The following is a 26740-nucleotide window of genomic DNA, read 5'->3' as shown; positions in this document are numbered from 1 at the left end:
TGCGAGCTTATCGTCGCAGATGGTTTTCACGCTCACCACCGCAGCTTCGGCTTGCTGGCCGGCTCAGCCGGCCAGCAATTATACCCAACTTAGAATATATTAAAAGCTATAGCTACCTTAATCATGTCAACAGACTCCTGCTTCTTCAACTCGATCCTCTTAACAGATTCACTCCTCTTAGCTTCTGCCTTCTCTTGTTTTTTCTCCTTTTCCAATTTCTTATCTTTTTCTTGCTTCTCGACCTTCTTGATAGACCCCGTTCTTTCCATCACTTTATCTTTTACCTTTTCTTCTTTCACTACAGCAGAATATTCTTTATTCTCCTCCATTCTTGCTAAAGATTCTTGCTTCTTTAACTCTGGTTTGTCTTGCTTGAACTTCTGTTTCTCTTTCGACTTCAAGTCTTCATCTTTGAGGCTTGAGTCCGACTTCTTTCGGGCTTTCGTTTGGACTTCAACTGGTGGGGTCGGTTCTTGTGGTGGTGGGGGTTTCTTGGTCTTTTCCTCGATGAGTATGCTGGATTCTGTGCTGGCTCGGCTGTCATCTATGTACAAATAATGCTATTAGTATTATTCACTGTAATGTAAAGACATAGCTTTTTGAAAATAAATGTTCCCCTTTTTGCATTCTAGCAGTACAAAAAAGGCGAATGGATTTTAATTTTTTGACCTTTTTCCTGGGTTTTCAATTATGAAGTATAAGTTACATGTCGTATAGATCCGAAACCTCATATTTTTTTTTTAATAAAGCGCCATAATAAAAAGATATTATCTATCAAATGGTGACACTAGTTTCAATGAAGTCTGTGAGTGGGGATATTTCTATGCATTATTACTTACTTCACTGCCACTACTAAACTATACTAAAATTACAAAAAGCCTGACTTACCCAAAAAGCCTTCTCTAGAGGTGTCCAGATTCGACAGATCGACAGAAGTATCGATAAACGACTCATCGGATAACGATAGTGATGCGAAAGATGCCGATGTATCGAATGCGGATTTATCCAGGCTCGTCTTAGGGGATGATGTGAAGATACTGGGGGTGGATTGCTTGGCTGGCGTCCTAGGGGATGAGTTGGTTTGTTAGAAGTTGGTTTTCAGTTGGTTATTTAAAGTTGCTGTTATGAATTAAAGTTGAAGCTCTAAAATATACTTTAAAAGGCACTTTAATGTAGGATTAAGCATGGTTTTCTAGATCGGCCCAAAAAAAGAGTTGAAAAGGAAATATTTTGTTCATTTCATTTAATCTTCTTAAAACCTCGAGTGCTGTTTACCTATCACTATGTATTGTTGGATATTTCCAGTTTAATCACAAATTACTAATTTTGAATCCTAAACTTGGCAACTAAAAGCTGTTGATTTATTTGACAAATTAATTTCAAAAGCGTGTCCAAGGAGTTTCTTGCCGGTCTTTTCTCATGTGACTTACTCTTTGGAACCCGTGCAATTCTCTTGACTTTCATTAAAACCTTAGACTTCAAATAAAAACTTTGGACTTCGAATAAAACACGTACCTATTAGGCAAGTTCCTAGCATGATGTGTAGGCGAGTCCTTCTCCTCAGCTATCCTGGGCAATGGCGCGGACGCATCATCCCCCTTGTCCGGGGGCGGAGGCGTGGGTGACGGCGGGGCGGGGGCGGCGGCTCGCCACACCACGCCGCGTCGGGCTCCGGTGGCGCCGGCTCCGGTGGTGGCGACGCTAGCGCCACCACAGCAGAGGGGCGAGATTGAGCATTTTGATTCCGCTGAGCGGGGATGTAGTCTGTAATGGTTAGGAGTATGATAAAGAAATGTGGGGATATATTCCTACTGTAGAACATAAACTTTAGCATGCACTAGATACACAAAAATTACCTCCGAGGAGGTTAAAAAATAACTTAAAATTTTGACGCAAAAATAATAATGAAACTGACATGATACGAAAATGAAATAGCATGCGTTAAACACAAAATGTTTGAAGCACATAAAAATGAACACATTGAACGTAATATATGAATTAAATAACAAAATATTATGCCCAATTAAAATTGAATTATAATAAAAGACCTCGTGCACGGCAGTTAATAAGACAATTTAACCAACAGACGGTAAAAGCCTAGTAAACACTACCATCCAGGCATCAAAGGTAAGTTTTGCCTGGCGATTTTTTCTACAACATTAAGGTCCAAGTTCACTGACAACACTAAATACGAGTTTTCTTAAAACAATTGTTTACACATACAATTTTCGAAGCAAACCGTTTTTATTGTTGCTGAAAATGGCCTTTAATCTACAGATGCATTTAGCATACTATCAACAAATCACATTTATAAGCAAGTTTTCGTAGATACAGTCAACTATAATAAGGCATTTACAGTATATGCTGAATTTTGTCAAATTTTTCCCTATTGTTTTGACAATTTCAAATTTTTAGAAAACAATAACTACATACAACAAATAGCTACGTATAATTGGTTTTTAGTACAAATGTACGTATCATACCTGTCAGGCGACAGAGCTCGTCTGAGCAGCGGCGAGGCGGGGTCGCGGCGCGGCCAGGCGCGGCGCCCGCACTCGCGCACCGCCAGCGGAGACGGGCTGCGCGCCTCGCAACGACTACGCGGGGGAACGTGGGATGATGAATGATGTGTGTTTATATATAGGTTATTGTGTAACGAAATGGTTGTTTATTAAAGGCCTAAATTCCCAAAAAAAAAAGCATCTCATCGGTCATTTAGGAGTTTCCTCGGAAAAGTTTCCAGGTAAAGTATAATTATTAATAGTTCATTCAGTTCATTGAACTATTGTACATAATTATTTCATTGCGTCAAAGAAAATTGGTTTTATGAAGTAAACTTCACTTTTTGTAGCAAATACATAGTACCTTAAATGACGGATTTAAATGTAAATTATATTGTATCAAATACAATAATTGAAATCCGCTAACCAGCTTTTAATTTATTGTCCCTAACTTCGCAATAATATATTTTTTTTTAAGAAATGTTAACAAAAGCTTGGAACTTGATGATAAAAAAATATAAACCTCGTTTCACAATATCCGAACTATGGCATAAAAAGTGTCAAGTTGATTTGTTAGAAAAACTGTTGATAAATGACTGAAGTGTATTGTATTAGTCACTCATGCGCATAGAATTACACGTTAAGACACAGATAGACATACACAAGACGAACACATATATTTCCCATGAGAAAGCGTTTCCAGATGATATGGTCATAGTGACTATGGTTTTACCCAATGATATTTTTTAATTATGGCATAACGCCATTAACATAATATGTCTGTCGCAGGAAATAGTTAATTTTCTTGAGTCATTGTTTAAAACGCCCCAACTTTTAGATAAGAAGAGAATCACTTCACTGAACGGTTTTGCAGGTATAATTTTTCCCGTTTCAGATTTATTTTTTAAACCTATTTCAGAAATAACTGAACCGATTTAAATCAAATTTGGAAAGCACACAGTCTACACCCTAAGAAAAAACAATTAGGCTACTTTTTTTCCTTGTTGCCGACACTGGATCTCATAAGACGTGTGTGCTTATTTTTCCTACATAACCAGTATACCAGTTACCTGGTGGGTGATGCGGGTTGTGGCTGCGGCGAGGGTGACGGCGTCCTGGCGAGAGGAGACAGAGGCATATGCTGTAGTGAAGCCCGACGTACTTCGCCTGCCGTGCCTACTGCGCCGCCCGCTACTAACTTGTGTTTAAGCCCGTGGAGAGATGATGGCCTGCAAGGGAAAATTGTTATATTTAGAACAGAATTATTCCAATGTGAGAGAGTATGAGATTATCCCGTTCAACTAAAGGATCATACAACATTGTAGAGAGTAATTCGCAAGACAAAGCATCCAAAATTACTAAGTTCTACACAACTGTCCTGTTTGTCTTGGAAAGTGCAGGTGTCGGGGCACATTGGACAGCACTGACATCGTGAGTGTCATGGAAAACCAAATGACGAGCGGAGATGCCATAATGGATAATCTCGCCAAAATGCGAGTGTTCGGGGAACGACGAATATTACTGGTTACGCCTTTTTTTGGATTCCGCCCATCTGAGATATACATCGTATATATGTATGTCCAATTACCCGAACGCCTCATTAGTTTAATCGTAGCAAATCGTTTTAATCATGACCCACCGTTAGATTTGCCTTAGAAGAAGGCATCTAACCTACCCGCCATATGGCATTTCCGCTAACCTTATTTTTCTTCGTGGTATAACCCCACTCGGTAAGGGAAAATGGTGACTTACCGCTGGTAGTGAGTGGTAGTGGTGGTATGTAGAGGACTGTCTGCCGCCGGGGTGGCTGGAGTAGCTGATACTCCTGCTATTTCTCCACCTGACACCATCTGCGTACGAGTATATAAATGTGTTAATATTATGGAACAAGGGTCAATTTTTAAATCGACAGATTTTATCTAAAGAATATGTTTGATGTTTTGAAAGATTGTATTTAAAAAATATGTCAATCCGCCATATTTATTCTTCTGACAGAAGTAAACTCATGATTTAATAGATCATAAAATGATGAATTAAATGTCTTAATGAAGGCTTCAGATATTTATTTCTATATTCAATTTAAAAATTTGTTTACATATAATTCATTTACTATTTGCGTAGTGCAGACTTTACATGCAGTCGATTATCAAATAGATCCTACTCAAATGGAGTACAGGCATTAAGCAAGCCACCTTTTTGCGTGGACATGGCCTTAATGTCCTTATTACCGTCTCACTGTTTAACTGTAATTACACCATTATAAAAATACATGAGCACATACCTGATGCATCTCCTGCGAGGCTCTCTTAGTAGATATCCTGCGGAACAGCGAGCAGCGTCTTCTGGGGCGCGGCCGCGGAGGGGCGGTGGCGCGACGCCCACACCATGCGCGACGACGACCGCCCGCCTATAGACAGGAAGACAATGTTTCAACTTATATTCTTATTATTTATTATTCATTTACATTCCACAATGTATATGTTACAACAAAATAAAATTAATGTTACATCTAACATAATAATTTTTAAAATCTATCGAACTTTAGGCTGTATTGTAAAATTTTACAACAACATCTAATATAAAGTTGGGTTTCCTATGCTTTAATGAGACAATATAATAATCATTGATACATGTTAAGGCTGGCCCCAGACAGTTTATTTTGCTTTTCTGTTCTCAATGAAAGAGAATGTCTTTCTTATCGGTGGATACTTTATCACCGGTGTTCTTAACGGTTTGGTTTATTTTGTATTGCAATCTAACCTCCCGGATTCAATTTATTTCTTTTGTTCCAGTAAAAAAAGCAAAGAACTAATAAGTTTGAACCCAGCCTAAGTCATAAAGCTATAAGCACATTATGTTATTGTATATTACCTGTATGGTAGTTTGATCCAGTGGCGTAGCTCGAAGAGTAGCGTGAGGAGCAGCCAGCAACAATCTTAACACCTGGTTAAACAAAACATTATTAAAATCATCAGTTTAAAACGAAAACATCAGAAAATATTTTAGTATATTTTTGTTACTAAGCGAAAAAGGTTAGAAAAGTTTTTCCAAAATGCAATCGCTGTGGTTGTTACAATGCCAAAAGCATTGAAGTAAATTAGATAAACTCTTAATTTATGTATAGTGGTCCCAAAGAAGATGCCACGCAAGATCTATACTATCCTCATGCCTAGAGGCACACGCAGAAACTCACTCAACAATGTTCAGTATTTTTTTTCGTTTCGAGTTATCGACAATCTCTGTTACTTATTTATAACGATTTGACAATATTTTTTTATACAACACTTTTTATATAAAAAAAGTTCATACATTGTAGTTGTAAAGAAACTAAATTTTCCGTACCCTTGGGACCACCTGAAATTTTCACACTATAAAAACAACTAGAATTGCCTGATAACGTTGGCCATTTTGTTTACATAATTAGAAGTAAATTTATATTATTTAAGTATAAGTAAAAAATAAGTATAATATACCTGTGTATGCAACAATCCCTGTACGGATTCACCGTTGAGCTGGGTTATAAGATCGCCGGCTCGCAGTCCGGCAGCCCACGCCGCGCCTTGCTCGTTCACCGCCTGTAAATATACAATAACATACTCATATAAAACTAATAAATAAGTATTAAGGATGCTTTTATTCTTCAAAATGTACATTTGATAAACTTAGGATGCAAATGCAAATGGAACTTAGGATGTAAATACCAATGTTTCACATATAAAATCTCTGATTCTGGTATTTTAATTAATATACACTCCATTTCATCGTCTAAAGAAAGAAAACGTCTTTTATTATTCTATCTCCTTTGAATAAATGCAAACACTTCGAAATTATTGAGAATAAAATAAGGTTTTAGTATCAAGTCATTTTGATGAACACCATTCTATCAATCAATATGATTTAGAAACTCAGTTTTAAAATTAAAAAACCGACTAAATTTCAAAGTAAATACAATAACAAAAATTACTCGATCAATTGAAGCATTTCTTTTTTCATGTAGTTGCGTAAATTCATATCATTTTATCAAAACAGTTTATAAGCCAAGTATTAATACATACCGAAACCAAATGATGCATAGTATAGTAGTCTGTATCCCCGTAGTACACTCGCACTGTGTGTATCGTGAAGCCGAAGCCGCGGGGGCCGCGACGTACCACTATGGGCGGCTTGGAAGACTGGATCAACCTGGTTAAAATTATAAAGTTAATTAGAGAGTTTGACTTAAGTGAAACATTTACCAAACAACCGATTAGTTAATCAGTCGTTCAACAGTTAGTTTTTTATTATAAAGCTAGGTTGTTCTTGAAGCTTACTTCTTCTGCAACTTTACTTTGGGAATCAATCGTTTTAGGAACAAAGTCCTAAATATTATGTCGTGTAGTGATAATAAATCGTACCTGGGCCTTTAGATACTGCAAAATTAAATGCAAGGCATCACCACTATCTTTTTACACGACAAAAGCGAAAATCTCTTTTATATTAAAATATAAAAAGCCATACATAGCTTTATTCAGGTATATTACTGAGGAACACATTATTCCAGTTAGCGAAAAAAATAAAGAAAAAAATTTCACACCTAAACAAATTATATCCTCCTTAATATCTGTTGTTGGTGTTTTTTTTTTTCAAGTTTAGTATACTCACGAGTGGCTCGGCAACGCGAAGGGTGAGGGTGGGTCGCGACAAGGAGACGAATCTCGCGAAGAGTTAGTGGACGACGTGTTGCCGGCACACGGCGACCCGGCGCCTATGCTCAGTGTGCTGTCATCTGCTGAGGGTAAATTATGATTAGTTTATATTCAAATATATAATTTGAATTTGACTTTGCGATCTTGGAGTATTAAAATATAACCTAGATGCACCTAGGTAAGTACATTTATGGTCCTCCTTATCAGTTTTTATAACGGCGATCCATGTCGGTTTACCTCCTAACGTGAGTCCTGATTATAATAGGCTCAGTTCAGGTGCCACGGTGTTGGTCTTGAACTTAAGGTGACGATTTTTAAAGATAAGCAGAAGTTAAAATAAGAAGGGTTGCATTACAGTTTTTTTTGCTATAGTGAATAAAATCAATTTCTTATTCTTTTAAAATAAATATTATTTTCTCAAATATTTTTTTACTGTAACAGGTCTAACATGATTTTGAAACTGAAATTGAAAAAATATGTTGTGACAAAATTAAGGTAAATATGTGTTCACTATGTTCAGTGAATTATATGTAACTAATACATATTAATATTTTGTAAAGAATATTTTCAAACGTACCTGGATGTATAACCAGCGACAATCCGGATGTGCTAGCGGATCTCCTCATCGACTTAGCAACGATAGCCGTAGGCCGCGACTTATCCGGCCTCTCGGGCCGCTCCGGCTTGTCGGGCTTGTCCGGCTTATCCGGCTTGTCGAGGCTCACGCTCTTGTGTGTGTCGTCTTTGCGGGACATGTCCGAACTGTGGGAAAGGGAATTTATTTTCAAATGTTTACAGATACTACAATGGATTATTTTGTAAAATGGATTTGCTACTTAATATCAGTAAATGACATGAATTGAGAAAAAAATCCTTTCGATCACAAAGAACTGCTACGTACCGATAACTGGTTCTATTTAGTAAATATATAATAACAATAACACAACACAAGTATGTGCCAAACATTGCAACAAACGAACTGAAAGCACAGGAATAAGCTAATCAAACACATTTAGAAACTCTTGACTACCTAGGAATTCAATTGTTTTTATATTACTAACAATACCTTCACGGGTCGGACAGATTTTACTTAATATATTATATAGATATCGGAGACCACGTAAATCCTGCTTGTGATCTCTCCGGTGGTATCGGATTGCCGTCCCATCGAGCCATAAGAGTGAAGGAATAGAGAGTACACCTGTGTCCAAGCAAATGCGCCTGCACTATAATATGTCCTCCGCTATTGGCAGATCTCCTTACATGAGAACAGACGCCGTGGCCGAAATCGGTCGTGGACGCTATTACCAACGACTTATTTACTAATATATTTAAGAGAAATTCTTACACAAATGCTTAAATGTAGAGTGAATTTATCACTTCAAGGTGAGCAGAACATTGACAAACAGTTTTATAAAATTTGTTTTTGTTAAATATAAAATGCACTAATACAGGAATAATCGTCGGTTATGTGTCACCATTTCATCAAAGTTGTTTCAAGAGGGCTTCAGCATGTTCCCTACGTTCGCCTCCCAAAAATCCTGGACTCTATAGTGCAATGGTCTGCTAGAGACATATAAAATAATTTATTATATACTTACAGCCTAGGCACGAGTGCAGACGGCACATGCGGCAGTAGCGGCGCGTGCGCAAGAGGATGCGCAAGTGCATGCGGCCGCAGCGCCGCGCGACGCCGCGCTGCGGGCGACACGTCGTCGCTGTCCGTCTGTGAGGATTCCGCTGTTGATGTGCTGCCTAGGATCTGTAGATGATGGACAGGGTCGTCAATGATAAAGGATAAAAAGAAATTTATTTAAAGTAAGGTTGAAAATTGAAGGACAAATTTACAAAGGCTCGCAATTCTCCAATGATGTCATCAACCTCAGTGAAGGCTACCAGGGCCAAAGCCTGCCGTGGCTGCGGGATTGTTCTAAAGAGTAATCGCTCTGGTACACAAAAGGCTTGAGAAGAAATTTACATGGTGTGACTAGTATAAGTCTGACACTCCCTCATGCTGCTAACCCACAGTGGGAAGAGTCATTCGAACCTGCACGAAAATGGCCAAAACGATAGATGATCAGTGCTATTTTTTGTGTGATAAAGAACCTGCATACCCAAAAAAAACACAGAAAGAAGATCCAACCATATCATTTCTAAAACATACACAAAATCAAACATAAAAACTAATAATCTTCTCTTCTCTGTGTATGTATCATTATTAGGCTAAACATTATCTTTAAAAACTCCTTTCGAAACACAACACAATCACAACAAAGTGACTTTATTTGACAATGAGAACTATCTTCACACATTACCCTTAAGTAAACATACAGATTAATCTTATAAATTATACAATAAAAATAATTTATATACTAAAACCGTCCACTTACCGGACATTTAGGATGGTGATGCAACGGCGCAGTCGGCGTGGTGGGCGGTCCTGCACTATCAGGCGTACCCGGCCACGAATCCGTGCTCTGTTAAGAAATAATCAGCAAATAAACAAAAGGTTTCAAGCGAACATTTACTACTGAAAACGTGAGAAGGATGATGTGTTTCTGATAGTTGAAAAATGTAGAGAAAAGGGGTTAATTTTGGTTTGAAAAAACGAAGAAATTTAGGTAATTAAACATCGATTTTGTCATGGTTATCATCCTACTAATATTATAAATGCAAAACTTTGTAAAAACGTAAGTGTTTGTTACGATGTTACGGAAAAATTGCTGAATAAATTTTGATGAAACTTGGCAGTAATATAGCGCTAACATCAGAAGAACATACAGCCTACTTTTTATCAAAGTACGGGGAATAGTTACACGGGAAAGCGGGCGAAACCGTTGGCGAAAGCTAGTAAAATTTTATACGTTGGTTATTCCCGTAACATAAATTCTGGAAGCCCAGTCGTAAAAGTCCAGAAACACAGAATTTCCCAGTGATAAGCTACGCTTATTTACGATAACAAAACGATAAACTTCAATTGAAATTCTTTACGTATTTACCTATCAAGTTAAACGAAACTAAATGGGCCGTAACTAATTATTACACGATTCTATGCACCCAGAAATATTTTTCACATCAATTTTAACATACCCCCAACATAAAAATAACAAAATTTTTGAAAAAAAAATTTTTAAGAAAACTTAGTTCCGATTTTCTAACTAGATGGCGTTGGCGTCGAATTAGAAGTCGCTATGGTTTCGTTACATCGAATAGTATATGTAGTTAGAGTGATGTTAGGTCGATCTGCCCACAAAGCTGGACATAGGCCTCTTCTATTTATATTTTTGATAGCGTAATCGTCACTTGGTTTGACGACCGCTTTATTACAACTTAAAATAAAAAAATAAAATTAGAATAAAAACACAAGTGTGAGAATACTGAGAATTAAATTGTAAGGGAAATATTTGATTTGCGACTGAATCTGAACGAAAAAATTACAAACTACCTTTTCTCTCGGTTTTGCCCGCGTCCCGTGGAAACTACATCGCGTACCCTATGTACCTTATAAGATAGATATATTTTATCCATATGTATCTCGGGTAACAAACGGTCATAGAGCGCCCATTACATATTGGGGATAATGTTAATTTCATAACTGTGAAATGATTTTTTCAATCTGTTTCGTAGCCTTTAGAGTACAAAAAAAAACTTTATAAAATGTATAGAGAATATAACGTTAGAATTACGAGTACCTAAATAATTTGGAAAAATAATATTTTTCGAACAATTACGACTAAATTGGGAGTGATGTTGATTGCAAAAAATCGTGGATTAATACTGCTGATATAAGAAACTCTTACTTTATAGATTTACAAGGACTGTTATTGTTTTTTCTCAATCGAATAAGGGGAGTATTATATTAAAAATTTAAGTTATATAGGACAGATTGTCTAACAAGTGAAATACGCAGTATATTAGATGGCAGTCGCTATATGTAATGCTTATATCTAATAATACTGATATGCTTAGAAATAGTTTATATATATACAAGCAAAATTAACATAATTATTTACAACTATAAGTAACTACGTGATTACTACTAGAAATAGGTGCTAAGTGAATATAAATGTTTAGTTTAGAAGGTTCTAGGGCATTGGGAAAAGCATATACTAGGGTACCTGGGTTTGTAGACTTGTATAGATGTACAGGACAACAGATGCATCGGAACTATGTGGAAATACTATAGTAATTGCTGTATTTAAAAAAAAAACTACAATATCATTTCCTTGTGTAAAATACCAGAAGACAAAATAACTGGGGTCTCCAAAAATGACTTACCTGGGTAGTTGAGTTGGTTGATTTCGATGGCAAATTAAGATATTTCTCAAAAAAAACCCCCACATATGGCAGCATGATTTTGTCAAATCTTATTTTTTTTCTTGATTCCTAGATTTCGAATGTCGTATAAAGTTTTGGCTCTGAGTCCTGTTCAAGACATAGCTTGTTGTAGTGATCACTGACGAGTAGCGCAAGATAAGACTGGCAGTAGACCAGCGTATTTTTGTTGATAATACTTTTAAGTTACAACTAGACATACATAGTGGTACATCATACTAACCTTGGAATCGTTTTTGTGAGTAGTAGTAATGGCATCACCGCTGAGAAAAGACCGCCAGTAGACCGTAGTCTTCTCTTTGCTTAAACAATTTCCCATATGACATATGGTACATACCCTGGAGTCATGTTCAACACACGAATGATGATAATGTCGTCTCCACTGTGGCGAGGTGCTGGAGAAGGCGGCGAAAAGACCGGCGTCTTCTGCCGGCTCGGCGGGCTCGGCCGCCTCGTCTGTGTCCACCTCGCTGTGGTTGTAGCGGTCGCAGCGAGCTGGGGATTGTAGTAGAGAGTGTTGAGCAATTATTTCTTTTAAAACTGGTTAAAAAAGAGATCTCATTAATACCATTCTCATGTTAAGTGTTGCCAGGAACTGTGATTTGAAAAATTATCGATACTATTGCAGCAGGGTGAAAGAAATGTGAAAACTGAGTTCTATTCAGGATGGTGATATTTGCCCGTGTAGTTGGAGAATAATCATATTTAATATCCATTTAAATGTATTTTTGATTTGGATAGCAACGCTCATTAGCTTCACGAATACTACTTCTATTTGCAATTTTTGCCTTGCCAGTAAGTCACTATTTTTAACTAGTATTGTACTCACTGTCAAAATAGCTGGTATCCTCATCGTTGTCGAGCTGCGGAATGAACTCCGCTTTCCTCCTCAGCAGGTTATTCCAGTCCAGGCCACAGAAATATACGTGATCCTGTTTAAATTATTGAAACAGTTAATATTTAGAATAAAACTAAATATAAAATTATATTATAACACTCCCCTTGTAAAGATACTGTCACTAACATCCATATTTGTTTATTTTAGTTTAGAAATGATAAGAACCTATCTGCCGCATTAGGCACGTCCTGTCATCGTTGTGTGTGTAAATAAATAAAAAAATATTGAATCGTCAGCGAAATCAATGTTTAAAAGGATCGCCAAGAACTAAGTTTCATTTCGGCGACCTCAACTTTTAAGAGTCGCCGAGAAGTCTCATTGTGCGCCCTGTCTTAACTTGATGTGTTCCCCTAGTTTCTACTGCTTAGCCAGCAAATTCCATATTATCACCCTTAATCTTGAACTACCTTTTTGAAACGGTCACCAAGAAATAAGGAATACTACAGCGGCCTACCTTAACTTGATGTGTCCCGCCAGTGCCGAGCCTGTCGCGCGGGTTCCGCGCCAACAGCTCCGTGATGATGGCACGAGCCTCCACTGCTATGGGGAAATCCTCTTCTGACGGCCATTCGATGTCATCTGTATAAATATAAATATATAAGTTTCTGTTTGTCATGTTAACTAACTAACCACTAACAACATTTTAGAAAAGGACTAAAAGGACAATGGGCACTTTGTATGAGATTTGGTACCCGCTCCAACAGTAACGTATGATATATCATTAGATAGGTATTTACGTGAAGAATAATAAAAACTATGGGGCTTGCCTCAATTAGCTGTCCGATCCGAGTAACGATAAAAATTGAATCGACATAGAAACAAGTATGTCATCCATATATGCAAATTCATTAAGAGGCATATGTAGTCAGTGTAATTATTTTAAACTCAGTTAATAGACATCTTACATTGTTTGAGATACACTCTAATATAATCGAAAGGTTGTAATAGTCTATGGAGTCATACTACGGATTCCGTATGGAAACACAATCGTCATCTGATTTGACAAAAGTTCAAAACATTTCTATTCATCTTTTTATAAGAAGAAATTCATAATTATCTCAGCACCTCTTGAGGAGCAAGATTAAGTCGTAATATGTACTATGTAAACATCGTCTCCTGACTTGTAAATACTGAAAGACTTTCATCAAATACATAAGATAGTTCTGCGTGAACTGCAAAGGTTTGGCACAGTCTTTTTTTTTAGCAGTCGGCAGGCAAACATTTTAAGAAAGCCAAATTCCTGTTTTTTTGTTACTTTACCAGTTTTTATTCAATACAGTTGGATTTAAGAACTACATCTATGTTGATGATTTATGAACATTACGCATTCTATTAGTCGATGTCACGCGAAATGGACAAGGATTTGGGACTAGTCGTCATAGTAAATATTTTTTGCCTTGCCAAGACCTACGCAATGGTACTAGAATCAACACTGTTGGACAGGGTACCAAAACGCCCATCGTCCTTTAGCATTAGTCTCAAAAATGAAGTATCTAATTTGTTTGCTGTGTGGAAAAAGTGCATGACAATCGCGATCGATATGCGTACAAGAATATAAATGTGTAAAAGAAATATATAATATAGTTGTATGTAAGTTCATGTGACTATGTGTTTTTTATTATTTCAAAATCCACGAGCTCCCTCACAATCTCATACTTATTTTCAATCTATGTATAAATAAATAAGTTTGCGCACTCACCATTGACAGTATGTGCGAACAGTTCCTCCGGCGTATCTCCGAAGAAAGGCACACAGCCGACCAGGAACTCGTACAGAATGATGCCCATCGACCACCAGTCCACTGGCTTGCCGTAACCCTGGAATTATTTATTTATTATTATTGACTGCATAATATCATCAGCCTTTTCACTGACTCACTGTAGGAAATATGCCTCTTCTCATACAGAGAAAGAATAACCGTCAATCACCATCCTCGCTTATGGCGTGTTGGCGATTTCAGACATTATAGTGCAGGATTCCTCAAGATGATGCCATTACAAAGTTTTAGATTCTTTACAAAACTGCTTAATTAGTTCCGATTTTTTATGAATTATTTATTCAAGTCTGTAAACCCCTCAAGATATATTGAAATACAATTTATTAGAAGAAAAATCTCACCTGTCTCAATATAACTTCAGGCGCGATATATTCAGGCGTGCCGCACACTTGCTTGTCGGAGAACTGGCGAGCTTCTCTGTCCGCGTATTCTTCGTATAGATTTGTCGCCACTGTAATGTTTTAAAGATTATATTATTTACTTCTCTTATTTAATTTATGCACTAGTCATACTAAAAATACCTCCCTCCTTAACCATTTTTTTTAAATATTATACGATTTCATGGTCTACCCATAACTGTCGGCTAGGTAGCACAAATAAATATTGATACTTACACGACATCAACCCCATTTTACTGAGCCCGAAATCCGTCAGCTTTATATGACCAGTCGCCGTGATCAGCAAACTGGAAAACATAATATGGGCAAGTTATAGTACGTATACGTATACACGAAGTGCGTATACATGAAATAAAAACCTACTAAACAATGATTTTTTGCCAAAACTGCTTCATCTAACAAAACCATTTATTCTCGAACGTTCTTTGTCCCTATTTTTTTTTTAATTGACAAAATTCTAATGGCTTCTTTCTACTCACTTGTCAGGCTTTAAATCCCTATGCACAATCCCATAGGAATGCAAATACTCGACAGCTAAGACGGCTTCGGCGAAGTAATGTCTCGCCATGTCGGCCGGTAGTGGTCCCGCGCGAAGTAACGTAGCACAGTCACCGCCTTCTACGAATTCTAGCACGAAGCAGAGATGGCGTTTGGTTTCGAAAGAGCAGTACATTGTTACCTGGAAAGAGAGAAATAAACTTTTCAGAAGGTCGAATATATGAGATGATACTATTTACGATTCTGTGAGAATAGAAGATATTTTCCCCATTTATATATGTTATTCAACTTCGACTTTGTTTAAAGTCGTGGTGGCCTAGTGGGCAAAGAACCAACCTCTCGAGTATGAGGGCGCGGGTTCGATTCCAGGTCAGGCAAGTACCAATGCAACTTTTCTAAGTTTGTATGTACTTTCTAAGTATATCTTAGACACAATGACTGTTAGGGAGAATTCTTGGGCTGTAGAAATGACTGAGGCTGTTTCCGAAATATAGGTACTGGTTTATTCCAACGGATGATTTGTAACAAATTATATAATTAAACGGCGCGCGACGCGTACAATTTTCACAGCTGATCGGTAAGGTGTGTGAGCGGCCCGCGATCCTCGTACGTGGCTGCCCCCCGCGCCGCGCTGTCCCCCCTCCGATGCCATCGCCGGTGGCGCCTCCATCGACGTCGTTCCTATGTTCTAGAGGTTTCCGAACATCCTGCCCGGGTTGAAACATCGTCTTCAATAGGTAAAGGACATATGTTGTTGAAGGCCCTTGTGATGTTGCCCTTCTTGGTTTTGATTTCCGCCACCCTCGTGATGCCGTCAGCACCAGGAAACACCTTGACGATACGGCCTAATAGCCAATGTAGTGGTGGTTGCGTTTTCTCTCTGATCAGAACTAACTGATTCAGCTTAATTTCGCCTGTGGACGCATGCCATCTGGTTCTCTGCTGCAACATGACAACATATTCATGACTGAATCGGTTCCAAAAGTGTTGCCGTAGATGCTCAATTCTTTGTAGCGGTCCAATCGAGTGATGTTGACGGAGTGTACCTGCGGCTGAGAAACGGATATTAGCGGTCGTCCAATTAAAAGTGCGAAGGAGTGAGAGCGGTAAGGTCGTCAGGAGACGAAGAAAGAGCAACAAGGGGACGGGAATTTAATATAGCCTCAATTTGGACTAGGTATGTGTTCATCTCCTCATATGTTAGATGAGAAGAATGAACAATGGTTTTTAAGTGTCTTTTTGTAGACTTAACGGCGGCCTCTGTTATACCATTAAAATGTGGACTATAAGGAGGAGTAAAGCTAAACTTTATCGCTTCTTGTGCAAAATAGGTTTCTAAATTTGAATTAGCCAAGAATTGTGCAAGCTCATTAAATACGCCCACAAAAGCTGTGCCGTTATCAGAGAGGATACTGTGTGGTTTACCCCGACGAGCAACGAATCTCTTTAACGCGGCAAGATAGGCGTCTTTGGTGAGATCCGTCACAAGCTCCAGATGAACAGCCTTTACTGCCAAACAGACGAACACACAGATATAGGATTTAATGAGTCTGGCACCTCTGCCTTTACGGTCAGCTATCAGCATTGGTCCGGCGTAGTCGACACTACAATTATAAAACGGAAATTCAAGCTGTGTCCTCGTGCGTGGTAGCTGACCCATGACTGGTTGCACCGCTTGACACCTAAATCTGAAACATTTGACACATTCTCTGAATGTACCTTTAGATAAATTTCTACCTCCTAAAGGCCAGTAAGTTTGACGAATGTGTGATAAAAGAAGTTGTGGCCCTGCATGCATAAGCTTAAGATGTTCACAACGAAATAATATTTTCGTAATGTGATGTTTACTATCTAGCAATATTGGATGTTTTGTGTCGTAACTGTAGTTAGCGTTATCTAACCTGCCACCTACGCGAATTACACCTCGATCATCCATAAATGGAGACAGTGAAGCAAGCCTATTTTGCTGGATAGTGGCCTTTTAAACTAAGTGTTTTGTATTCGTCAGAAAACATTTCCATTTGACTAAAACGTAACATAACAGTAAATGCTTCATTTAATTCATCACAGGATAAATGACCACACAACCTGCTGTTAGGATTTTTTAAATTAAAAATGAACCTAAGTACATAAGCGAAAATACGTTTTAATTTGTTTATGTTAGATTTATTACTAATCAAACGACTGATAACTGATTGAGTTGATTGACAGTTATCTACTAAATGAACTTTAAATTCAGGTATGTCGGAATTAGAACCCGTATTTGGCATTTTAGGCCAACGATCTTCGCCTAATTTTAAAACTCTGGGCCCGACCACCACAATTTACAGGTGCCGGTTTGATCGGCCCTCAGCCCGCGAGATATGAAGTCGGCCGGGTTCTCTTTCGACGACACGTATCTCCAAGAATTTTCCCCGGTACTTTCTTGTATCTCACTGACACGGTTACGAACAAAAGGCTTTAATTTATTCGGCGATGCAGATAACCAACAGAGAACTATCGTCGAATCACACCAATAATAACACTTATTTATTTTAATAGTTAGTGAGTCTACTACCTTTGCACTCAGTCTTGCTCCCAACAAGGCCCCGCACAGTTCAAGACGGGGTATGGTTGTATGTTTAATGGGAGCTACCTTATTTTCGAAGTTAAAAGGTGAACGGTTATAGTATCATCATTATTTAGGCAACGAACGTACACACATGCCCCATAGGCACACTCGGATGCATCTGTAAAAATGTGCAACTCAATTATTTTATGATTAACACTAAATGCATGCCGTGGTATGTTTAAATTATTCAAACACGATAACGTAGTGACGAATGACGACCAACATTCTTGAGTGTCACGAGAAACCGGTTCGTCCCACGAACATTTTTCTAACCATAATTTTTGCATTGTTATCTTTGCCAATACGACACACGGCCCTACTAGCCCTAATGGGTCAAAGATTTGACTAATGCAAGATAAAATGTAACGTTTAGTTATTTTATTAGTTGGAGGTAGATTTATAGAAAAAGTTAACTGATCTAAATCGCGAACCCAGTTTAAGCCCAATACTTTAGCAGTGTTATGAGATTGATTACGATTTAAATCCAGAATGTTATTATCATTCTGATCAAGGGATGACAACATAGCCTTCATCACTTGTGGGCTATTAGATTGCCATTTTCTTAATTTGAATTGAGCTGATGCTAAAATCGAACTCACCTCCTTGCATAACAGTATGGTTGCTGACTCAGTGTCACTGCCTCCCAAATAATCATCAACGTACATGTCCCGTTGTATAGCTTGCTTTACGTCATCATTAGACGCCTGTGAAGCGAGACTTACGAGTGCCTTTGTCGCTAAGTATGGTGCCGAAGCGGTGCCATAAGTAACTGTATTAAGAACAAAGGTTTTAAGCGGTTCATGTTGATTAAATCTAAATAGGATTTTTTGTAAAGAGCGTTGAGATTTATTTAAATCTATAGCTCTATACATTTTCTACATCTCCTGATACAACGTATCTATGTTTTCGAAAACGAAGTAAAATAGAATAAAGATCGTCCTGTACAGTCGGACCGATCATTTGTAGGTGATTTAAAGAAATACCTGAAGTCGTCACAGCTGACGCGTCAAAGACAACTCTTAATTTAGTTGTAGTACTTTGCTCGCGCGTAACACCGTGATGTGGTAAATAGTAACTTATGTTATCATTTGAGTTACTAACTTCAGACATATGCCCTAATTGCAAGTACTCGTGCATAAAATCGATATACCTACCTTTGAATAAGGGATCACGTTCAAACCTACGTTCGAGCGAAAGAAATCGAACTTTCGCCATTTGGTATGAGTCACCTAAAACATCTGGTGACTGTTTAAATGGCATTTTAACAATAAAACGCCCGTCTTCGCCACGAGTAGTAGTGCGTAAAAAATGTTCCTCACCTGCACGTTCCTCGGCTGACAACGAATGTTTTTCTGATATTGAATCTAGTTCCCAAAACCGAGTGAGTTCAGGTTTTATTTCCTGCACAAAATTACACACTGGTTGGTCACGGGATGGACTAGGTTGCGCAATAAACCCAGAAATAAGCCATCCTAATTTAGATTCGTATAACCTAGGTTGACATTTGCCTAGATTTATTGTGTTAGTACCTAAAATATTCCAGAACTGTTCGGCACCTAGTAAAATGTCTACGCTTGACGGTTTATAATAGTGAGGGTCAGCTAGACAGATGCCTGATGGAAGTGGAATAGTACTTATATCAATTAATGTCGATGGTAATGATTTGGTTATCTCTGGTAATACTAAACAATCAATTGTTGTTTTAAATTTACCCGAGTAAGATTCTAAGGTTAAGGAACAAGACTGTGTGCTTTTACAAGTTTGCTGGTTAATACCCGTTATTCTGGAGTTTACGTTACGTTTAAGTGAACCCAGCTTACCACACAGCTCCTCAGTTATAAAGTTTGCGGTACTGCCGTTGTCCAGCAGCACCCTCGCTACGTGGCTGCGGCCGCTGCTGTCGCGCACCTTCACCCTCGCTGTGGAAAGCAATACGGTGGACGAAGTAGTATTCTGTATAGCTTTGGCAGTTAAAGTAACATTATCTGTTATTTGACTACTGGTAGTCGGCTCACTGTCTTTGTCTACGTGTAACAGTGTATTATGTTTTGCCTTACAATACTTGCACCGAGCCCACAATTTGCATTTTTGTTCGGAATGGCCCGGGTTTAAACAGTTAAGACAAACCTTGTATTCTTTAGCCTTCTGATTACGAACATCTGACGTCAGTTTTCGAAAACTATCACACTTAAATAAAACATGACTTTGTTTGCACATTGGACAATTTGAGCTCGAAACCTTATTTGAAATATTATTATTATCAGTTGATGTTATGGCAAAACTTTTTTGCTTATTTGATTTATTGTTTGAGGTCTTGTTTTTAATAGCTTCAGAGTCCTCAACTGATTCCAACAAGTCTGCCCTGTTATTTAAAAAAGTTAAAAATTTAGACAATGTAGGTGCCTCGGATAACGTATTTCTAAATTCTTCCCAATGAACGTAAGTTTTAGTATCTAATTTGTGAGCCATTATATAAATAATTAAGGTGTCCCAGTGCTGCGTCGGTTGTCCTAAAATTGTTAAAGCTCTGAGATTTTTTGTAGTACTATCGACTAAATGACGTACTGCTTTACTGGACTCCTTTTCTATTTGATCGACATTAAATAACGATTGAACATGATTATTTACCAAAAGACGATTATTATTGTAACGTTTCGTCAATAAATCCCAGGCGATGCTGTAGTTACCAGAATTAAAATCCAAGCTTCTAATAATTAAGGCAGCAGCACCCTTTAACGAGGACCTCAGATAATGAAATTTACTTATGTCATCCAACAATGTGTTCTTGTGTATAAGAGAATCAAACGTGTCTCTAAACTCGAGCCAATGCTGATAGCTTCCATCAAAATGTGGTAAACTAATCTGTGGTAATTTCACAACACTATGTTTCGACTGTGTGGCGTCATTATTATCTGAAGCTTGTACGGAACTCACCAACACGCTGGCTCTTCGCTCGCTATGCTGACGTCGCACCTCGCGCGCCGATGACACCAAGGAGAAGTATTGGTTTTGAAAGGCTTCGCGATCAGCCAATGCCTCGGCGGAGTCCTCCATCAGCAGCTCGATATCCCCCTGTATTTTATCATAGTCATTGTATAATAAATCCATTTTATCAAGTCGGGTTTCCAGTTCTGTTACTTGTAAATCACTTAATCGTGAACAAGAAAGGACTACATTTAAATAATTGCTGAAAAGCGTAAGTTTAGCTTTACAGCTTGCACGTTTCTTAACTAATTCTTTAAGTTTAGAGTCCATTATTCAAATAAATAATAATTACGTTAATTCGTAACTAATGAGCAAGCACTGCGTTGAATAAATTGCAAAGCGACAGATGTTGACCTTGAGTGAATTAGCGGTCAAGCTAACACGTATCCGTGTAAACAGGTTTCTTATTTTGCCTGCTACTAATTATGCAGCGATGCACCTACAATAATAGGCTTGAGCGATAACCAGGCTTGAAATATGTGCAACGAAATGAATGCGATGACTAATAAATATGGGGAAAAAATGGAACAGATTTAAATGGCCAACAAAGCGGGAAGAATTTAAGAAGTGATAAAGGGCAATGATTAATTGGAACGACACACTATTTACCGATCCGTAGCCACAGTTATCCGTTCTCGTCGATATATTTCTTGGAGACGTGTGCGCCACGTTGGTTTTTTCCTGCGCTGCAAAATCGCCACGCACGCGTCACTGCACGCCTGCCTCCGTTGTTTTTTCTTTCTTGCGAAGGACCACTTTGTTAGGGAGAATTCTTGGGCTGTAGAAATGACTGAGGCTGTTTCCGAAATATAGGTACTGGTTTATTCCAACGGATGATTTGTAACAAATTATATAATTAAACGGCGCGCGACGCGTACAATTTTCACAGCTGATCGGTAAGGTGTGTGAGCGGCCCGCGATCCTCGTACGTGGCTGCCCCCCGCGCCGCGCTGTCCCCCCTCCGATGCCATCGCCGGTGGCGCCTCCATCGACGTCGTTCCTATGTTCTAGAGGTTTCCGAACAATGACTGTGTTTCGGATGGCACGTTAAACTGTAGGTCCCGGCTGTCATTGAACATCCTTGACAGTCGTTACGGGTAGTCAGAAGCCAGTAAGTCTGACACCAGTCTAACCAAGGGGTATTGGGTTGCCCGGGTAACTGGGTTGAGGAGGTCAGGCATGGCAGTCGCTCCTTGTAAAGCACTGGTACTCAGCTACATCCGGTTAGACTGGAAGCCGACCCCAACATAGTTTGGGAATAAGGCTCGGAGGATGATGATTATATATGTTATTTGTTTTGCAGTAAATTTGTGTATTATTAACTACGCAAATAAATTATACAAATCTACCTTGAAATGAACGCATATAGAAATGAAGGTGATCTGTTTACCACATCTAAAATCTCCCCATTCCAAGAAACATACCAAAACATTTTTTTAAAAGCTTCTTTGTAACTTTTGTGACATAACACCAATACTTTTTAGTCTTGAAAAAATAAATAGATTTCTTGCTTGTGCATATTGTATAGTGTGCTCACCACGAAAGGGTTGTCGGCAAAGCTGAGAATATCCCTCTCAGCGAAGGCCTGTTCCACCTGATTCCTTAGTATCAAGTTGTTTTTACTTATTTTCTTCATCGCGTACCTGCAAATAAAATATCAAATATTATATTGATTCGAAATATAGATTTTTCGTTCTACATAAAGAGTACTGTTTTTGTGTAGTGAAAAGGAAAAAAAACATATTCCGTTCGATCATCTTGTCACGAACCCTCTTATTATAAAAACTGCCGCAAGTAGTGGTTTAAACCCGACTGAAGACGTCTTGGTTTGTTACGGTACTTACGATAGTCTTGACATCCTTATTACAAAACGTAGACTAAGAGAAGACTGTTTAGTACTTCGATTTGTCTATGGTTCAAATAATATCCACAGATTATAAGCAACAAATATTTAAATCATTCGTTCAATCGTTCCGAATTCTATGCGCCGTTCCTTTTTACATTATTTTGTTAAGTCTATTTTGATGAAAAATAAATAACTATGATAATAAAAAAAATATCTCTGCAGTTGAAAATATTACTTTTTATTATTTAAAGGTAATTTTATATTTCTAGTATCTTTTAACGATATACATGATTCAATTATTCTCTATTAAACAACTATCGAGTTCGCGCGTATAACGGAACGTCAGCGCGCGTATCCGAGTTATGTTTTGTTTTTAGGTTAGAAATAATTTGGATTATTTTCATCCCGATTTAAATGATTAAATAAGACGTTGTGCATCTAATTAGAACCTCTTCAAAATTAAGTGCACAATAACTTACACACAGAATATCGTGTGCATTAAATTACCAAAAGAAAATGAAACATTTGAAACAACATAAAAGTAGAAAATTATATTTTATTCCGATGTCTATTTATACAGTCAAATGCACTGATACATGTTGGACACTGTTCTTCATCACACAATCTTGTTCCCTTTCTCATCTAGGCATTTTTGTACATTTTAGCAAGCTTCCAGTCTTTTACAAACATTGCATATTACTGGCAGAGATACGGCGTGCAAAACGCCAAAATAGTCTTGAATCTGTAAATAAACAATAGACTGTATGATAATCTGATATATTTTCGGAGTTTCATCAAAATCTATGTGGTAGTTTATGCGTGGAACATAAACAAACATCCATAATAAAAACTTTGACTCGTATACAATTAATTAGGATGTTTTGGCAACCTACTTGCACTGTAAAGGCTACTTACTTTATGGCGAGCCCAGTTGAGCATCATAGGATCATCCTGGATTATCATCATGCATTCAATTGACTATTATTTCGAAAAACGTAAATCGATATTTATATCGAAAATTGTCGTCAGGTAATTTGAAGAGATTTTGTCGATGACGCATTCTGTTGGGTCCCCGGACACTCTCAATAACACTACACTACTATTCTAACACATCCAAGTATTCCAAATCACACATATTTATGTCCACTTTCGTTTTTTTCATCACAAAACAAATAACCTCAAAAGTAAATAATGTCGGAATTTGACGTTTGTCGACTAAGTACTGCAGTTAAACTAGGGGGCTCGATGGTTTATCTTTTGTACTACAGATAGTAATAGGACTTGCGATAAACTGCGTTTTGTAATAACGTTTTTTCAAGGTCGTACTTAAAGGTGGATTAAAGGTAGTACAAAAGCCTATACTTATTTGATACCGCGTTTTATAATAAGAGGGGAAGAGTTCATCCACGGAAGGTTCGATAGGTGGTGGGTCCCAAGCCTTAACTTAAAAATCTTTGGCGTTTCGGAGACTGAAGCCAAAAACTTTGACAAATAGGCTTACTAAGGGGCATCGGTTGATAAGGAAGTAAGATAGGCAGTCGTTTCATGTAACACCCTTGTTCTCTGCTACATCCGGCTAGACTGGAGCCGACCGCCATGATACCTGGTTCTACTCTTCTTATTTTTGATCTATTCTTACATACTAGATATTTCACTATATCATACCTAGTCCTGGTCTGCTTATGCTTGACTAGATAGACGGCTCCGTAGGCGCCGTTGGAGATGAGCTTGATGACGTGGTAGTCGTTCTCGGACGGCGGGGCGCTGTTGGAGCCCTGCCCGCTGGGCGGGGACTGACGCCCGCGACTCCTGGGAGAAAAATGGGGTAATTAATGAAATACAGTGACTTAACAGTGTTTACACAAGGAAAGAAAACGTATAAGGAAGTCCTAGTGCCTTTCAAATATTTTTGGTTTGAAGTTTTCCCAATGCTGAAGACAAAGTGGTTTCAGTATTCTCCATAAAGCTTGTCTTACAGCATGGCACCATAACATTGTTTCGACATTTCTCAAATTGCTTTTTAGCAACCCAAAACCATCAGTTAATTTCTTAATAAATTCTCACTGGAAAGTACACCTGTACAAAATGCTAATTATTAAATACATTTATTTTATTTTAATTTAATCGACTTAATCTTAAAAACATATGTTCATATTTTTACTGGACTCTCAAGGGTTATATGTTTTACATAATAATTCTAAAACAATCTGTACTCACTTGGAAGGCGATGTATTCTGCGGCGGCGGCGGCGGGGGCGGCGCGTGTAGTTCAGCTAGTGGATCGCGCGACAACCCAAGCTTGTGGATTATGTATTGAGGGATATCCGTCGTTATGCCCTGGGAATAAGGTATATTTTAGTTTGTTTGTGGCTAATTTTACGAACGCTCTAAAAGTATCGTTAAATTACTGACAAAGTTTCCGCATGATAGGTTTATTTTTAGTCAACTGTATTTTAACATAGTCGATCAAAATATCATCTTTAGAAAAATATAATTGTTTAATAAATGTCCTAAGACTGCTGAACTGTAAAAGTACTAAGAACTACTACCTACAGTGCTCACCTTGCTGATATTTCACGTGACACTTAGCGTCCACTTAGAATCGGTAGCTCAGTGGTACTTGGTATACATTAACTTTTTTTGAGCCTTAGCTGTGTACATAAGGTTTATTGTGACCCACCTGCTGATGCTTCGCATGACCCTCAGCGGCCTCTAGCAGGCGATAGAACCGCTCAGGATCGAACTCCAAGCACTCGAGCAGACGAGCCGGTCGGGCCATCGCGAGTATTAACCGTTACTAATGAGTGCCACATTGACCCACTTGCTGATGTTTCGCATGACCCTCAGCGGCCTCTAGCAGGCGATAGAACCGCTCAGGATCGAACTCCAAGCACTCGAGCAGTCGAGCCGGTCGGGCCATCGCGAGTATTAACCTTGCCCCTAAAAAGTACCACATTAACCCACCTGCTGATGTTTCGCATGACCCTCAGCGGCCTCTAGCAGGCGATAGAACTGCTCAGGATCGAACTCCAAGCACTCGAGCAGGCGAGCCGGTCGGGCCATCGCGAGTATTAATCTTGTCACTAACGAGTGCCACAATGACCCACCTGCTACTGCTTCACCTGACCTACAGAGGCCTCTAACATCCAATATAACCCCACAGGGATCGGTGACACTAAGTTACCAACTAATTTCACAGCTGCCACTAAAAAGTGCCACAATGACCCACCTGCTGATGCTTCGCGTGACCCTCAGCGGCCTCTAGCAGGCGATAGAACCGCTCAGGATCGAACTCCAAGCACTCGAGCAGGCGAGCTGGTCGTGCCATCGCGAGTATTAACCGGGTCACTAATGGTGCCACTTGGTTACCGGCTTCTGCTGATTTTTCTCGTGTCTGGGGAAGGAAAGTATATAAGTTTTATAACTCATAATTTTCTTGTCATAGGACGTCCACTTCTGTATGTAGATTTACAAAAGGTTTGGTTGGAAGCGGAGTGCATCCAGTCCTATGTCAGATTGTGTGACTATTTTTTTTGTTGGTTGTCCTACGCTACGATTGAAAGTCTGTGGTCTCCACTCGAGTGCCTTCCTGCCCCATAAGCCATCATTTCTGATATGAGAGAATATATTCAAAATGATATTGATACTCACTTGTCTGTCTTTTATACGATTATATTTTTTAATAATTTGCGCCAGCATTGTAGTTATTTTTTAAATAGTTCGGAAATATCAGTAGAAAACCAACAGTGTAATACAGGAACTTGAAGATCAAGACAGGTAATGGGTTTGGTATACAAATAATAGTATTTACCTCAGCAAGCAGCCTGTCTAAGCTATCAGCCATGTCGTAGAAGTAAGTGCTGGTCACCTGCTTAGATTCCGACTTGTGTAGGCAGTCGCGAGCCATCTCTAGTACCTGAGAATATTAAAAATTATGTTGCCTTTTTATAAATGTTATCTTTTTTTTATAAATTTTGAAATTATACCTGGGGAATCGTCAGGGGAATGCATTACAATTTACTTTTTTACATATGGGAATAAAACTACTAAAAATGAAATATGTAACTGAAAAATAACATGAAGTTACTTTTCGCTTAATCGTGATCTATCACAGTCAACGTTTGAATGACTTTGGTACCAAAATTTTAATATTTTTTTAAAAAGTTTTCTTTAATTACCATCATGCTTACCATGTCCGTAAGGTATT

The 26740-nt window shown here is 38.4% G+C and overlaps 1 protein-coding gene and 2 long non-coding RNA genes across 6 annotated transcripts in view; all 3 read right to left on the bottom strand.

The window, feature by feature from the left end:
* Dop (drop out) overlaps positions 1 to 26740 on the bottom strand; it is a 101307-nt gene that overhangs the window by 6307 nt on the left and 68260 nt on the right. For 2 of the 4 annotated variants that reach the window (XM_064041840.1, XM_064041843.1), the window contains 26 exons: positions 26345 to 26449; positions 25763 to 25927; positions 24752 to 24870; positions 24200 to 24343; positions 22226 to 22331; positions 15074 to 15273; positions 14811 to 14881; positions 14538 to 14647; positions 14119 to 14236; positions 12874 to 12998; positions 12351 to 12453; positions 11859 to 12016; positions 9577 to 9663; positions 8788 to 8948; positions 7764 to 7948; positions 7143 to 7269; positions 6557 to 6683; positions 5975 to 6076; positions 5373 to 5444; positions 4783 to 4908; positions 4254 to 4351; positions 3572 to 3730; positions 2484 to 2597; positions 1516 to 1764; positions 889 to 1064; positions 117 to 544 (listed from right to left, as the gene is read on the bottom strand). In XM_064041840.1, coding sequence (XP_063897910.1) covers positions 117 to 544; positions 889 to 1064; positions 1516 to 1764; positions 2484 to 2597; positions 3572 to 3730; positions 4254 to 4351; positions 4783 to 4908; positions 5373 to 5444; positions 5975 to 6076; positions 6557 to 6683; positions 7143 to 7269; positions 7764 to 7948; positions 8788 to 8948; positions 9577 to 9663; positions 11859 to 12016; positions 12351 to 12453; positions 12874 to 12998; positions 14119 to 14236; positions 14538 to 14647; positions 14811 to 14881; positions 15074 to 15273; positions 22226 to 22331; positions 24200 to 24343; positions 24752 to 24870; positions 25763 to 25927; positions 26345 to 26449 — 3735 coding nt within the window. The remainder of the gene's footprint in view (positions 1 to 116; positions 545 to 888; positions 1065 to 1515; positions 1765 to 2483; positions 2598 to 3571; positions 3731 to 4253; positions 4352 to 4782; positions 4909 to 5372; positions 5445 to 5974; positions 6077 to 6556; positions 6684 to 7142; positions 7270 to 7763; positions 7949 to 8787; positions 8949 to 9576; positions 9664 to 11858; positions 12017 to 12350; positions 12454 to 12873; positions 12999 to 14118; positions 14237 to 14537; positions 14648 to 14810; positions 14882 to 15073; positions 15274 to 22225; positions 22332 to 24199; positions 24344 to 24751; positions 24871 to 25762; positions 25928 to 26344; positions 26450 to 26740) is intronic. The other 2 variants (XM_064041841.1, XM_064041842.1) reach the window with 2 other exon arrangements.
* On the bottom strand, positions 15573 to 21715 carry LOC135118827 (uncharacterized). Its single transcript, XR_010277809.1, has 2 exons — positions 21298 to 21715; positions 15573 to 16034 (listed from the first exon to the last, which is right to left on the bottom strand). It is a non-coding gene; the product is annotated as an uncharacterized LOC135118827 (long non-coding RNA).
* On the bottom strand, positions 23073 to 23616 carry LOC135118829 (uncharacterized). The gene is made up of 2 exons (XR_010277810.1): positions 23450 to 23616; positions 23073 to 23276 (listed from the first exon to the last, which is right to left on the bottom strand). It is a non-coding gene; the product is annotated as an uncharacterized LOC135118829 (long non-coding RNA).

The sequence above is a fragment of the Helicoverpa armigera genome, chromosome 26 (genome assembly GCF_030705265.1).
Source record: "Helicoverpa armigera isolate CAAS_96S chromosome 26, ASM3070526v1, whole genome shotgun sequence".
Taxonomy (NCBI): domain Eukaryota; kingdom Metazoa; phylum Arthropoda; class Insecta; order Lepidoptera; family Noctuidae; genus Helicoverpa; species Helicoverpa armigera.
This window is presented reverse-complemented; position numbering and strand designations above follow the sequence as displayed.